This window comes from Salvelinus alpinus, chromosome 18, assembly GCF_045679555.1.
Source record: "Salvelinus alpinus chromosome 18, SLU_Salpinus.1, whole genome shotgun sequence".
NCBI classification, from domain to species: domain Eukaryota; kingdom Metazoa; phylum Chordata; class Actinopteri; order Salmoniformes; family Salmonidae; genus Salvelinus; species Salvelinus alpinus.
Window position 1 is genome coordinate 6,934,470 of NC_092103.1, and position 14,822 is coordinate 6,949,291.

General features: G+C 42.6%; 2 protein-coding genes across 5 annotated transcripts; both read right to left on the reverse strand.

Annotated features, from left to right (window-relative positions):
* Positions 1-298: 298 nt before the first annotated feature.
* ambp (alpha-1-microglobulin/bikunin precursor) lies at positions 299-6,565 on the reverse strand. The gene is made up of 10 exons (XM_071349875.1): positions 6,353-6,565; positions 5,551-5,693; positions 5,346-5,422; positions 4,972-5,088; positions 3,134-3,235; positions 2,788-2,849; positions 2,432-2,519; positions 1,886-2,053; positions 1,088-1,261; positions 299-461 (listed from the first exon to the last, which is right to left on the reverse strand). The coding sequence occupies exons 1-10, from the start codon at positions 6,464-6,466 to the stop codon at positions 433-435; spliced, it is 1,074 nt and encodes a 357-aa protein (XP_071205976.1). The 5' UTR covers positions 6,467-6,565; the 3' UTR covers positions 299-432.
* Positions 6,566-7,569: 1,004 nt separating this feature from the next.
* ptgdsa (prostaglandin D2 synthase a) lies at positions 7,570-13,714 on the reverse strand. Of its 4 annotated transcripts, none has more exons than XM_071349879.1 (7): positions 13,472-13,714; positions 9,600-9,742; positions 9,368-9,444; positions 9,041-9,151; positions 8,223-8,324; positions 8,067-8,092; positions 7,570-7,950 (listed from the first exon to the last, which is right to left on the reverse strand). In XM_071349879.1, the coding sequence occupies exons 1-6, from the start codon at positions 13,565-13,567 to the stop codon at positions 8,067-8,069; spliced, it is 555 nt and encodes a 184-aa protein (XP_071205980.1). In that variant the 5' UTR covers positions 13,568-13,714; the 3' UTR covers positions 7,570-7,950. The 4 variants fall into 4 exon arrangements, with proteins under 4 accessions (XP_071205980.1, XP_071205981.1, XP_071205978.1 ...); XM_071349880.1 differs by having other exon boundaries at positions 7,570-7,975; positions 13,472-13,671; XM_071349877.1 differs by having other exon boundaries at positions 8,211-8,324; positions 13,472-13,671.
* Between the last annotated feature and the right edge of the window lie 1,108 nt (positions 13,715-14,822).

Consider the following 14,822-nt stretch of genomic DNA (forward strand, 5'->3'; position numbering starts at 1 on the left):
GCGCCAATGCAATTCCACCTCGGACACAGCCGAAACATCAGCCCTGCTAGTGTTGGTTATCGCCAGTTTCAGCTTAATCTGATTGAATCTAGGCCTACAGTTGTATCGCACTGCAGCGCAGCTCTTCAGCGCTACAGATTGAATTGAGCACTTGGTGTTCCAAGCAAGAGAAGCAAAATGTGGGTTAACCACATATAAACTCAATCAAATGTATTCATGAAGACTTTGTTGATGTAAAGCACTCTATGACAATTATTGATGTAAAAAAGACAACGCTCACATAAGACATGAAGCCAAGCAGCTTAATCCATCATTTTATTGTGTAGGGTTCTGTTCTGTATTGAATGATATAGGTAGTCTTTCAGACGGCTAACCCAGACGGTGTTCTGTGCTGTGTTAGGGTGTGTTCATCATTATGACCTCTAATCTCCTTCAGTTTGCTTTCAGGAACTCCGTTTCTCCTGTAACACAAATACACAGTCATAAGATAACATATATTGCCATATTTTAATGTTTAACTGTATTTTAATATTTTATTATTAATAATATATAAATATTTTTTTTTTAATACTTTATTTAACTAGGCAAGTCAGTTAAGAACAAATTCTTATTTACAATGACGGCCTACCAAAAGGCAAAAGGCCTCCTGCGGGGATGGGGGCTGGGATTAAAAATACAACATTTATCAAATAAAAATGTAGGACAAATCACAACAAGAGAGACAACACAACACTACATAAAGAGAGACCTAAGACAACAACATAGCATGGCAGCAACACATGACAACACAGCATGGTAGCAACAAAACATGACAACAACATGGTAGCAACACATGGCAGCAGCACAACATGGTATCAGCACAAAACAGGGTACAAACATTATTGGGCACAGACAACAGCACAAAGGGCAAGAAGGTAGAGACAATAATACATCACGCAAAGCAGCCCCAACTGTCAGTAAGCGTGTCCATGAATGAGTCTTTGAATGAAGAGATTGAGATAAAACTGTCCAGTTTCAGTGTTTGTTGCAGCTCGTTCCAGTCACTCGCTGACGTATGTATGCGTGTGAGCATATAGATCTCTCTTACCATCCTTCATCACCCCACAGTACTCCTCACACTCCCCCTTGGAGTAGAACTTGTTACTGTTGCCCTGGCAGTAGTCCTTTTTATATTCCAGACAGAGTCCAGAGCTGGGATCGAAGGCCCATATCTTGGGCTGCCCAGTGCAGGGTTTAGCATCCATGGGCATTCTGCAGGCAGCTGTAGAGAGACACACCTCACCAGACAGGAGGAGAACACATAAGAGACCATCTAGTCTTACACATAGCCTATGGGATAGGGTCATGAGCATCATCATGTATCTCAAAGTGGGTTGAGCATTGGCCACATTACCAACTAGGTTATCAAATCAAACTTTATTTGCCACATGCGGCGAATACAACAAGTGTAGACTTTACCGTGGAATGCTTACTTACAAGCCCTGAACCAACAGGGCAGTTCAGGGCAAGTAGGCTAAAATAAAAAGTAATAATAAAAAGTAACACAATAAGAATAACTATAACGAGGCTATATACAGGGGGACACCGGAACCGAGTCAGTGTTCGCGCGTACAGGCTAGTTGAGGTAATCTATACATGTAGGTGGGCGCGTAGTGACTATGCATACTTAAACAAACAAACAACGAGTAGTAAATTGTAAATTGTCCGGTGGAAGTCAAGCCTGCGTCTCCTACGCACCACAAGACCGTATTAGCCCACAGAGCTAAAGTCAAGGCATTAGCTCTGGGGAGCTAACGGAAGTCTTGAGGTCTCACACAAGATTACCCATCACTCGAGTGTTGTTCACCTACGGAATAACCACCTCTGTTACACTCTATCCCCTCACCCTCAGTGCGGCAGCTCTGCAGACACTCCCTCTCAGTCACAAAGTTGTTCTGGTTGCCCATACAGCCTCCATAGGTGAACAGCTGACAGCCCATACTGGTGGAGTTGTAGAAGTAGCGCTCCACCATCCCGAAACAGGGACCTGCGTCCGGCTCTGCCTTACAGGACTCTGAGGAGAGGTGTACAGTAGCAGTGTAGCACTGTTAGTCAGACAGCCTGGTAAGTGCAGTGCATTGTTGGTGCTAACCATAGACACAGGGATGGACTGGGACCAGAAATCTGGAATTTCAAAACACCGGATTTTCCCCCCTGAGGACCCTGTTATTAGCCAAATAATTATAATTTGCCAGAATTTCCCTATGGCCAGTCCATCCCTGCATAGACATACGTTATGTAAGTCACTGTATGGAATATACGGTATATGTAATATACATAATTGGTTCTATCAGCTTCCAGGGATTCACTGACTAGACCCACACAAAGCGTAGGCTAAACCTTACATTTAGAGGTCAATGGTATAGCTAGCAGGCCCATCATGCACTCTCACCTGCACTCCGGAAGACCATGGTGTCATCACCCATACCGGAGCCCTCTACAGGGGCAGGATCAGGGAGGACTATGTTCCTCTTAGCTCTCTGGAGACAGACAGGTGAGTAGTTAGCATTGTTGGGGTCAATTCCCTTTCAATTCCAGTCAATTCAGGAAGTTTCCTGAAATTCCAAATCCAATTCAAATGATCTTCCATGCTTTTCAATTAAGAAAATGTGGAATTGGAATTGGAATTGGAATTTGATCAAATTTCTTCAATGCCTTTCACCAAATCCACTTTTTAATTAAATCTCCGTCTCTGATACGGGGTACAGCCTCAACATTGAAACTTGAATCATTGAATACAGGAAGTACCGGTGCCGTAATCTCAGACTGAGACTCTGCTGCTACAGGCTCTGCTCCTGGTATACACTCGCCTGTGGAGAGAGACAGCAGGGGTTCAAAGGTCAAAGAATGTTCAGACACATAGTGGATGTCACAGGTGTGTTTGTGTGTGTGTGTTTGTGTGTGTGTGCCTGCCTGTGTGTGTGTGTGTGTGTGTGTGTGTGTGTGTGTGTGTGTGTGTGTGTGTGTGTGTGTGTGTGTGTGTGTGTGTGTGTGTGTGTGTGTGTGTGTGTGTGTGTGTGTGTGTGTGTGTGTGTGTGTGTGTGTGTGTGTGTGTGTGTACATGTGTGTTTTGCTCACGTTTGTTTGCCTGTACCTTTGTTCTGTTTGATGATGACTGTGTCATCAGCCATGCCCTGCTCCCTCACCAGCCTCCTGAAGTCGTCCAAGATAGTGGTCCGCAGTTCCATGGTGCGGCCTGAAGGAGGCAGCATTTTAATTTAGTTCTGCTGCAGAATATATAGTACTAACCATAAAAATAAAATCTATTTTGACGATAATAACATTATAGCTGTGAATGGCCTGGTCCCAGATCTGTTTGTGGTCCTGCCAACTCCTATAGTCATTGTCATATTTCTGTTTGTGCTGCTTCATGCCAAACCACAGGTGAACAGGTTGATTCGGTCCCCCCAATAATTTCTTAAAAAATAAATAATAATTATATATCAGGACCAGTCAAAGGTTTGGACACACCTACTCATTCAAGGGTTTTTCTGTATTTTTACTATTTTCTAAATGGTAGAATAATAGCTAATACATATTATTTCTGGGGGTTGGGGGGGACACCTGGAGGTCGGGGGCCCCCGAGATAGCATATGAACACATCATCAGCAATGGCAAAATCTGTAGAATTGCAGGAAATTTGCTTTAACGGTCGATTTTGGGCACAAAAAAACCATTCCAACTCCTCCTCTTTCTCAATTTTCTAATAGAAATGGGGTGTGCCTTTGGTGCTTCATTGATGTGTCTGTCTGGTCATGTGCTACCCAGTAGCTCCTCCAATATTTGTTGACCTCATTTCACAGGATTTGTTTTTGTACGGAAGCTGTAGAGATCGGTAAGAAATGGCACTTCTGTATCCATATATCTGATTCATCACATGTTTTTTTTAAGCATTAAATTACCTGGTATGATGGTGCATTAACAGTTATACAGTTTAAAGCCGTTATTTATGTGTTTTTGCCCAAAGTTGACCTGTATAGTAACTGTCCAGTTCTTCCAGATCTCTATGGAATATGACCTATAGTTAATTACAATAGGAGTGAAAAAGTTTTCCATCCAAAAAATGATAATTAAGTATGTTAAAAAGCAACTTTTCTGTGTTGGAATGGTGTGGGCATACCCCAACCACCCATTGGTGTGGGCTTATACCAGTCATTAAAAATATCTATGCGAGTAGACCACTGATTGGCCAGCTCATCCTCCTCAGCAGGATGACATCATCCTCTATGAGGAAATAGAAAGCATTTTTTAAACGGTCTGCTTGAGGTGTTTTTTTTAAAGTGTTTTTATTTCTCCAATTTATGCTTTGGCCAGAAATACGAGTTTAGGATGAGTCAACAACATTATTTGGGTTTGAGTTAACAGAATATGAACTTTTAAAAGTTATATTATTACTGGACAGTTACAAAATTTTCTCTCATCCTCATGGCAAAATATGAAGAATAGCATGAGATGAGCTATACATTTTCTCTCTTCCCCATGGCAAAATGTGTAGAATTGCAGGAAGGTTGCAGTTTTCCCTCAGAATCATGACAAAATGTGTAGAATAGCATTAAAAAAAAACTCCCCCTCAAAATCTTTTTTCGTAATACGGCATAATAAGTCATGCCAAACTGTGTAGAATTGCAGGAAATGCATTTTAAAATGTCAGAAGAAAACCTGGTCCCACCATCTACTGTTAGACCCATCCAATATCTGCAACACAATTTTGCCCTTGCACAAAACATGACAAACGACCACCATAGCTGGAACCAGGCTAATAAAGGGGTTTGATTAATCTCACCCGGGCGCACGTGTAGGGTTAGTTAGGGTTAGGGTTAGGTCAAGGGAACATCGACAGATTTGTACGGATATTTGTACCAGCAACCTGTCGGGCTACTGGCCCAACACTAACCGCTAGGCTATCTGCTCCATATTAGTAATGACACTCACTGTATAACTTGGCAGACTTGGTCTTCTCGCCACCTGTCTTCTGTTTACTCATCATGACGATGGCATACTCATCATAGTTAGTGTGAACGACATAGGCATCAACATCAGCCCCCCACTCTGCATGGAGGAGAACACAAACATACAGTACATACTGTCAATGACCTGCCATCTTTGACTTCATAAATATGGTTGGTGAGACAGTGGTATCATTTTTCACCTCCCAGTCTGAGAGTATTAGAACAGTGTAAGCCATTGGCTGCAATTCTATCTTGCATATCAGAGGGGACACGTTTTTTCAGATCTACAAGTGCCCAGGAGGTAAGGGATATGACTTGATTTGGGATTCAGGGTACGAACAGACATTAAAGACTCACTGGCAACGTGGTAGGTGAATCTTCCAGGTGTGTCTGTTAGCTCATAATCACCAGAGATCTGCTTACATGTCCCGTGCCTACACACACACACGCACACACACACACACGTACGTACATAATATATTTAGTTAAGCTATGGTGAATCCAGTAGCAATATTAGAGGCAGTTCAGAGACACACGCATATGTGTGTGTGTGTAACCTCACTTTTTCATGCTGCGTTTCATGCTGACTTTGCCTTCAGTGTCTCCTGCCTGCAGCTCCAGTATGCCGATAGCTGCGTCTCCTCTGTGGCGCTGCATCCAGGGACAGGTGGACGCTACCGCAATATCATGCCACTTCCCCATGAACTGACCCATGAAAAGAGAGAGAGAGAGAGAGAGAGAGAGAGAGAGAGAGAGAGAGAGAGAGAGAGAGAGAGAGAGAGAGAGAGAGAGAGAGAGAGAGAGAGAGAGAGAGAGAGAGAGAGAGAGAGAGAGAGAGAGAGAGAGAGAATTAAGACAGACAGAGAATATATATGCACTACTAGTCTCTCATGACTAGTCTCACATGACCTGGATTTGAACCATATTTAAAGCTTTTTTATCAAACTGTCCCCATTTCTTGTTATCCTCAGACAAATTATTGCTTTAATTTTTGGTCTAATTCTCATTTCTGGAAAAGGCTTAAAATAAAGGTTCAAATCCAGGTCATGTGGCATGATTAACCAAAACGTAATTTGGTTCTGGGTTCCAAGATGGAGTTTTTTTACAGACCAACAATGCAGTATTTACAGATGTTAACAGGCACCCATAGAAACACTTTAGACCGTACAAGCTGACCAAAAGCAAACACATTTTGACCTCTCAACTGAATCATCCAGTACACACCATTTTTAAACCCGCAACTGGTTATGGCTATGCTATTGAAGAATATTTGAGAGAAAGCAAGAGAGACAGAGCAAACTCCTTGGGAAGGCTACGAGAAAGGGAGAAAGAGCAACCTCGATGACTAAGAGACTAACTCTTACCTTGCTCAGGTCAAAGTTCTCCTGTGTGGGGAAGAGAGGTTCGGCAAGCACTGGCACCCCATGGAGGGGGTCCACCAGGACCAAAAGGACCACAAGTATGACACCCTGCTGCATTCTGTCTGTGTGTCTCCGATACGAACCTCCGACTGAGTTTCCTCTGAGCTCCTGGATCTGCTGGGAGAGCACACCCACCCCTCCAACCCTCCACCTCTGATCCCTCCATCCCTCCACTGGACTATTCTAGCAAACCAGAGAGCATTGACCCATATGTATTTACCCCTTTCTATACCCCATCAAACTCCAGCAGAAAACAAACAGCAAATAGAGCAAAGTTCTCCTTATCTGACTGTTTGTCCCTTTTTCTGAAACATTGGACATCAAAGTGGAATTTAACAGGGGGAAAAATCATTACATTTCAGCGCCACAGAGTTGTAGCATGTATAGCGAAATCAATTATTGCTCAAGGACTGAACCCTGTGGGACCCTGTAGTTACCTTAGTGTTCTGAAAGTTCTTCATCACAAAAACATGTAACCTGTTATGTATGTGGTATGAACATGAGTTTGCTCAGATAAACATATGGAACTAAACCCATATAAACACACCTACCATACCAACACACTCACACATACAGCCATGCACGCGCAAACTCTCTCTCTCTCTCTCTCTCACACACACACACACACACACACACACACACACACACACACACACACACACACACACACACACACACACACACACACACACACACACACACACACACACACACACACACACACACACACACACACACACACACACACACACACACACACACACACACACACACACACACACACACACACACTCTCCCTCCATGGGTAACAATATTGATTATTGGGTTCTGGATCCTGATTGGCCCGCTCTGATTGATCGATGTCCCAAGCAGCAGTAGAGCATGGCAGAAATTTAAATCAGTGTTGAACTATACTCTGAATATATGTCGCCCAAACTTGAAAGAGACTGACGTTTCTTCTGTATCTATCTCACCTTCTCTCCAATTATATCTATCTCTCTCAGTATCTCCTTTTCAGTCAGAGTCTCTCTCCCCAATTTTACATTTGTCTCTCTCTCTCTCTCTCTCTTTAATCCCTCTAACACTCTTATGCGTTGAGGGCTGCGATCCAACAGGCAGGGAAAAAGACAAAGAGGTCACAGACACCACGTAGCACCATAGGCAGAGGAACACTAGCATTTATTCAGCCATAGCAGTGTTATACAAGACAATGATGTCCCTTGTTTATCGGATTCAGAAAGGAAAAAACGAATTTAACAGTCCGTTGTACTGAGGGGACAAGAGACGGACAGACATCAGAGAGGACGTTGGTAATCAAATAAGACGGACTGTCTAAAAGCGCATCTGGCATTAGTCGTTATACTATTTCACCCTTGTGAGGTAAAGCGTGTTGAGGTTCTGCTGTTGCCCTGTGAAACGGTGTGGTGTAAAGGTGAAACCAATCCCGATGCTGTGCTCCGATGGAGAGACAAATGTCTAATAAGTGCTGGGAAACCGGTGCGGCGAAGCAAACCAATGAGTAATCACCATGTTGCTCGGATCTGACGGAGAGCACAAGAACAAAACCTGCGGTTTATTGAAATATCAAGAGTTCCGGTAATTGTAGTCAGTCGTCAACAACATAGATTGTCTGTAGAAAGGATGTCCAGTGACTCACCTAGCGTCCAGAAGGAGGGCAGTTCTCTGCAAACAACAAAGAGCACGACAATGTTGTGACACACTGTCTGCTTTCAGTCGTACAGCTTAGAGACGAGAAATGTAGGGACTCTGGGTGTCTGTGTGTCTGTGCGTGTGTCCATACTTAGGCTACTACCTGCAGGTGGTGGGGTCAGAATGGCGTCCTTGGGAAATCCATGAGATGTGGCAAAGTCTCGAAATTTCTGAATCACTTCAGGCTTTACCTTCTGAGAACGGCCTGCAGGCAGACAGACGAATGGCAACGTTTAATGCAAGCTAACATGCATTTCAACAAATACAATGTACAGTCTCACTCCAGAATTAGACATTCCATGTTTCTCCAAGCGTCAAATTTTGAAGTTGCTCCAAATTTCGAGGTATAGGGTTAAGGTTTTGGATAAGGTTAAAACAGTATGTTTAGGCACTCATTCAGAATGGTTAAGGTAAGGGTTAAGGTTAAGGGTTAAGGTTTGGAATAGGAAACGTTTTGAAATAAATACGAGTGTCCACTACTGGGATTGAACACCTGACCTTCTGATCTGGAGTCATGCGATTACATCTAAAGTTATGGGATTACGCTCGTCCACCACCCTGGTCCACAATGCCCTCGCAAAACCCAAGCCTACTTGATGGTAATAGTTGCCAAAAGTGGCCGGTTTTGAAGGCATTTTCCCTCAGGACATGGCTAGACGTCCAATTTCGAATGTGCCTGATTTATGAGCATATTGCCCCATTCTAAGCCTATGTAACCGAGAAGGTTAGGTGTACCTTGCCCTCCGGTCTTTGCGATAAGCTAACAATAAGCTAACTTAAACGATCTTCAAACTTCACATAGAGACGTACAAAAAGAGTTCATCTGACACTGGGTAAGTAGGAAAAAAATGGTATTTTGGCGCATGAGAGACCCTGGTTTAAAGCTGGTGAGTCACACCTCTACCTGAAGAGCAGACGTACCATAGAGGGCCACCTGTGTGTACTCTCTGTCCATCTTCTTGTGCTTCAGGACCAGTGCATATTCATTATAGTTGGTCTCCACTACTGTGATGTCCTTTACTTTGTTATGGCCTTGAAAAACCACAAATATATTCTCTCATTATTTTCAACAACAACAAAAAAGAAGACTTTACAATACCAACGCAATGATCACCGACTCCGTACAGCAGGGGTCCCCAACTACATTCAGCCATGGGCCGAGTTTGTCTGGATGGGATGGTCGGGGGGTATAATTACTGGTTTGTCATTGAGATGCACAGCATTACTGCTGGCAGGCAGAGGACTCACGGGTGCTGAAATAGGTGAAGGCGCCAGGTATCGCTGTCTTCTCATACGTGTAAAGCTTACTGCGGCATCCTGATGATCTTCACACAAGCAAAAAAGAACATATGATATGAATGTGCATTCCCCTTTTAAGTACATGTTCAATGCCCTGACCAGGATGTCAATCCCGTAGTTATTTTTGCCAGAATGCCAATGTCCATTCTAGTGTTGTGTTTAATGATGTCTTCCTGCCCACCTCTGGGTCCACATGGTGAGGTTGACGTTGCCGTTGGTCTGTGGATTCAGGATGCCCATGGACACTCTCAACTTGTCTCTGTATGGGGCAGTAAACCCTGGGGAGTCATACGCCAGGCCCACACGGAACCACTTCCCTGCAAACTGAATACACAGAGAGAGAGAGTAGAAACCATCGAGAAACCTAGATATAGAGAAAAAACAGACCGACAGAGAAGGTAGAACGGGTACTATATATGTAGGAAGTGAAGCCTGGGGAGTCATACGCCAGGCCCACATGGTACCACTTCCCTGCAAACTGAACACATAGACAGAGTCAAACCCACAAGTCAACCGACCAGAGTGGCTGTACCAGAGCCCTACCTAAGCCTGAGGAGTCATACACCAGGCCAACACGCAGACAGTACTGTTTGTATTGCTTGCTGATTTTGTGATCAAGGGCTCCCTTACAAAAGAGACATGGGTCTCAATGGGACCTGCCTGCCTAAATACAGGTTCAATAGATAAAGAAACACACAAATGGAGTCAAACCCACTGGAGTTGCTCTATCAGAGATACTCTATAAGAGTAACCCTACCCAGTCATACGGCATTTAGTGCAAACTGAACATAACATACAGACAGTAGGCTACACATGGGGAGTCAAACCTGTCTGAAGAATACGTGGATAGAATAGTATATGTACAGCAATAGTTGAACAGGATGTACTTGACTAGAACACAGTATATAAATATGAAATGGGTAAAACAGTATGTAAACATTCTTAAAGTGACCCTTATTAAAGTGTTCCATGTCTATGTATATAGGCCAGCAGCAATTTGTCTCTTTTAACAGTGTGAACAACAGGAAGAGTTTCTAAGTCATTTACAGTACCAGTCAAAAGTTTGAACACACCTACTCATTCATGTTTTTTCTTTATTTTTACTATTTTCTACATTGTAGAATAATAGTGAAGACATCAAAACTATGAAATAACACATATGGAATCATAAGGTAACCAAAAAAGTGTTAAACAAATCAAAATATATTTTATATTTTAGAATCTTCAAAGTAGCCACCCTTTGCCTTCATGACCGCTTTGCACACTCTTGGCATTCTCTCAACCAGCTTCACCTGGAATGCTTTTCCAACTGTCTTGAAGGAGTTCCCACATATGCTGAGCGCTTGTTAGCTGATTTTCCTTCACTCTGCGGTCCAGCTCATCCCAAACCATCTCAATTGGGTTGAGGTCGGGTGATTGTGGAGGCCAGGTCATCTGATGCAGCACTCCATCACTCTCCTTCTTGGTCAAAAAGTCCTTACACATCCTGGAGGGGTGTTGGGTCATTGTCCTGTTGGAAAACAAATGATAGTCCCACTAAGCGCAAACCAGATGGGATGGTATATTGCTGCAGAATGCTGTGGTAGCCATGCTGGTTAAGTGTGCCTTGAATTCTAAATAAATCACAGACAGTGTCACAAGCAAACATCCCCACACCATCACACCTCCTCCTCCATGGTTCACGGTGGGAACCACACATGCAGAGATAATCCGTTTACCTACTCTGCGTCTCACAAGACACGGCGGTTGGAACCAAAAATGGCAAATTTGTACTCATCAGACCAGCAGACACATTTCCACCGATCTAATGTCCATTGCTCGTGTTTCTTGGCCCAAGCAAGTCTCTTATTATTATTGGTGTCCTTTAGTACGGATTTCTTTGCAGCAATTCGACCATGAAGGCCTGATTCACGCAGTCTCCTCTGAACAGTTGATTTTGAAATGTGTCTGTTACTTGAACTCTGTGAGGCATTTATTTGGGCTGCAATTTCTGAGGCTGGTAACTCTAATGCACTTATTCTCTGCAGCAGAGGTAACTCTGGGTCTTCCATTCCTGTGGCGGTCCTCATGAGAGCCAGTTTCATCATAGTGCTTGATGATTTTTGCGACTGCACTTGAAGAAACTTTCAAAGTTCTTGACATTTTCCGGATTGGCTGACCTTCATGTTTTAAAGTAATGATGGACTGTTGTTTCACTTTGTTTATTTGAGCTGTTCTTGCCATAATATGGACTTGGTCTTTTACCAAATAGGGCTATCTCGGGTATACCACCCCTACCATGTCACAACACAACTGATTGGCTGAAACGCATTAAGAAGGAAAGAAATTCCACAAATTAACTTTTAACAAGGCACACCTGTTAATTGAAATGCATTCCAGGTGACTACCTCATGAAGCTGGTTGAGGGAATGCCAAGAGTGTGCAAAGCTGTCATCAAGGAAAAGGGTGGCTACTTTGATGAATCTCAGATATAACATATATTTTGATTTGTTTAACACTTTTTTGGTTACTACATTATTCCGTATGTGTTAATATTTTAGTTTTGATGTCTTCACTATCATTCTACAATGTAGAAAATAGTAAAAATAAAGAAAACCCCTTCAATGAGTAGGTGAGTCCAAACTTTTGACTGGTACTGTAGATAATTATCTCATAAGGAAGTTAGTTCTATATCTGTGTCTGTCCATGGGCCATGGGCCGAGGGAACTTGGCGTGCATTGCTAGTCATTCTATCTGTTTTGCAACCCTGCTGTCTGCCTGACCTTTGACCCTAGCACTGTTTGCTTTGGGTTCAGCCTCAGCCTCTGTCCTAATGCGGTCCCGTCCCGACCACACGGATACAACGTTCCGTTCCCTATCAGACAGCCAATGAGTACTGAACATGTGGGGTCGGGGAACATGTCTATGACTTATTTAAATAATAGACTCACGGACTAGAGGTCCAGGTTAAAGAGAAACTGCCCCTAAAAACAACTTCTCATTTAGAAAACAGACTACGTAGCATTGATATGAGTCAAACATTTATTCCACTGTCAAAATTAAGTATAACGTGTAAATAGGATAATTTTGGTCATAAATTCAGTGTTGTAAAAAAAAATGTTTTGTGAGTTTTGTGGTCGGGAATGAATCACAACATAAATGAAGTTTAGGTTTGTTTCAATCCTGCCCACAAGCCCACAGCTGGCAGCACACAAGTAATCATCAATTCGGAGTGCAGCTGCACACAACCCGATTGTAATGCCTGTGGAACAATATGTTAATAATCCAATAGCTCCAAATTTCAATGACTTAAAACCTCAAACCAATTATAAATTGTAGAAATTAATATACACATTTTGAAAGCATTTAAATGAGAAAACTCAAAGCTGTCCATCATGAAAACATTGACACATTTATATTTTGTAATTTATTGACGGCCCCTAACAAGCCCCGTATATAGGCTATCCAAAGTCAAACCAATTTTGCCACGCTTGCACACCAGCCGCATGAAGCTAATCGGCTAAATAATAAGGAAAACTCTTCCCACCTGCGAACACACACGAGACACCACATCAAACCACACCCTGAAAGCAACTCATGTTTGAATTCAGTCATGACCGCTAGCATTTCTTAATTAACCAAATCTAAAACAGGAAGTGCAGTTGCCCTTTAAAGTTATGCGTCACCTAATGAAAAACCAATACAACAGTATGCCAAGAGGGTTTACTAATTCCCTCTAAAAATGTGCTTAATTATTTCCCACAAAGATTAGATTACCCAGCTAGTGTGATGTGAAATGTCTTGTGGAAGCAGAGCAGGCCCTTCACTGATGCACCCTGGGTAATTAAAGCAAGCAGTTGAAAGAAGGAAGCAGCATGGACTCTGATATTGCTCCTTCTGACATTGCTCCTTCTGATATTTCTTGTTTCTTTTTGTTGTCGTTGATTATTTGTGTATTAGTATTGTACTGTTAGATATTTACTGCACTGCTGGAGATAGAAGCACAAGTGTTTCACTGCACCTGCTTTAACATTGCAATAAATAAACTTTGATTTGATTTGAGTCTGGTCTCACCCTCTGCAGGTCGAAGTCTCTCTGAGGCTGCACGTCTCCATGGACACCCATCAAACACACCATCGCCGTGGCCATTGTCACAAAGGTGATCCACATGGTTGGTTGCAGAGGAAGAGAAGGAAGGAGAGAGAGGAGGAGCGAAAGACAAGTACCCTGTTCTGGAACCAAACTGAACTGTAAAAGAGTCAAAAGCTGGACTGGAGCTGGACTACAGTGGCAATGCCAATTTTTTTCCTCAAGTCCGCCCATTATTTGCCCAGCCAATCATTGATCAGAAGCTGAAGACAGTGCTCTGCTGCAGCAGGCAGAGAGGGAATGATGCCACGTTCACGTGCTAGTCGGAACTAGAAAACACAGACATTTCAGACTTGCTAACCGGTTGTAGTTATAAATGTGTCGCGTTCAACCAGTTAGCAAGTTGGACATTTGTGAGTTTCCTAGTTCCCGACAAGCACGTGAATGCGGAATGATAGACAAGTTGGCTCCTGAAACCTTGTTGAGCATTCCTGAAGGACATTGAATTCCTGAATTCCTGACAGGACAGAGGAGTGCTTCAAATACCATCCTTCAAATACATCAGTTAAACTATTCAGACAGATAAAGGGGCATTTGTGCTTTTTTAAACAATTATTCAATTCACTGTTTGTCTTTTTACCAACCAAGAAGCCTTTGTTTTTGACCGAGTCATACACTGGGCAACACTGTCAGAAGAGCAACATGTCATTTTACAATATTAAAGAAAAACTAAAAAGACAACAGTTTAAAGGTCCAAAGCAGCCATGTTTATCTCAATATCAAATCATTTCTGGGTAACAATTAAGTACCTGACTGTGATTGTTTTCAAATAAAATGGTCACAAAGAAACAAAAGTAGCTTCTTAGCAAAGATAAATTTCTCAAGCAAGAATTTAGCTAGGACTGTCTGGGGGTGGTCTGAGTGGGAATGAAAAAACTGAAAACTAGCTGCTATTGGCAGAGAGGTTTGGAACTCTCTTTTTATTGGTCTATTAACTAATTTACCGCCTGATGATGTCACCAGGCAGGCCAAAACTCCATCCCACCAAAACAGGCAAAAATTTCAGGCGGTCTTTTCAAACAGCTCTTAGACTATCAGGGCATTATCAGAATTTTCACAATTTCACTGTATTATTCCAACCTCATAATGTAGATATATACCGTATATAACACACAGGACAATCACTTTTTTGACTGCACTGGGCCTTTAAATAATTTGTATTAATATTGATTAACCATTGCCAATGTTTTTGTATGCATGCTTTACAGCCAGACAGTACTACTTAAAGTGGCAAGAAAACTATTTGAACCCTTTGGAATTACCTGGATTTCTGCAT

Excerpts from the sequence above, each read along its gene's own strand:
- ambp (XM_071349875.1), bottom strand. The coding sequence starts at position 6,466 with ATGCAGCAGGGTGTCATACTTGTGGTCCTTTTGGTCCTGGTGGACCCC. Across the intron at positions 2,850-3,133 it reads CATCATCAAACAGAACAAAG|GCGAGTGTATACCAGGAGCA; the intron begins GTACAGGCAAAC and ends CTCTCTCCACAG. Across the intron at positions 2,054-2,431 it reads CATGGTCTTCCGGAGTGCAG|AGTCCTGTAAGGCAGAGCCG; the intron begins GTGAGAGTGCAT and ends ACCTCTCCTCAG.
- ptgdsa (XM_071349877.1), bottom strand. The coding sequence starts at position 13,567 with ATGTGGATCACCTTTGTGACAATGGCCACGGCGATGGTGTGTTTGATG. Across the intron at positions 9,152-9,367 it reads CTTCACCTATTTCAGCACCC|GCCATAACAAAGTAAAGGAC; the intron begins GTGAGTCCTCTG and ends TGGTTTTTCAAG. Across the intron at positions 8,093-8,210 it reads ACCTGCAGGTAGTAGCCTAA|AGAACTGCCCTCCTTCTGGA; the intron begins GTATGGACACAC and ends TGTTGTTTGCAG.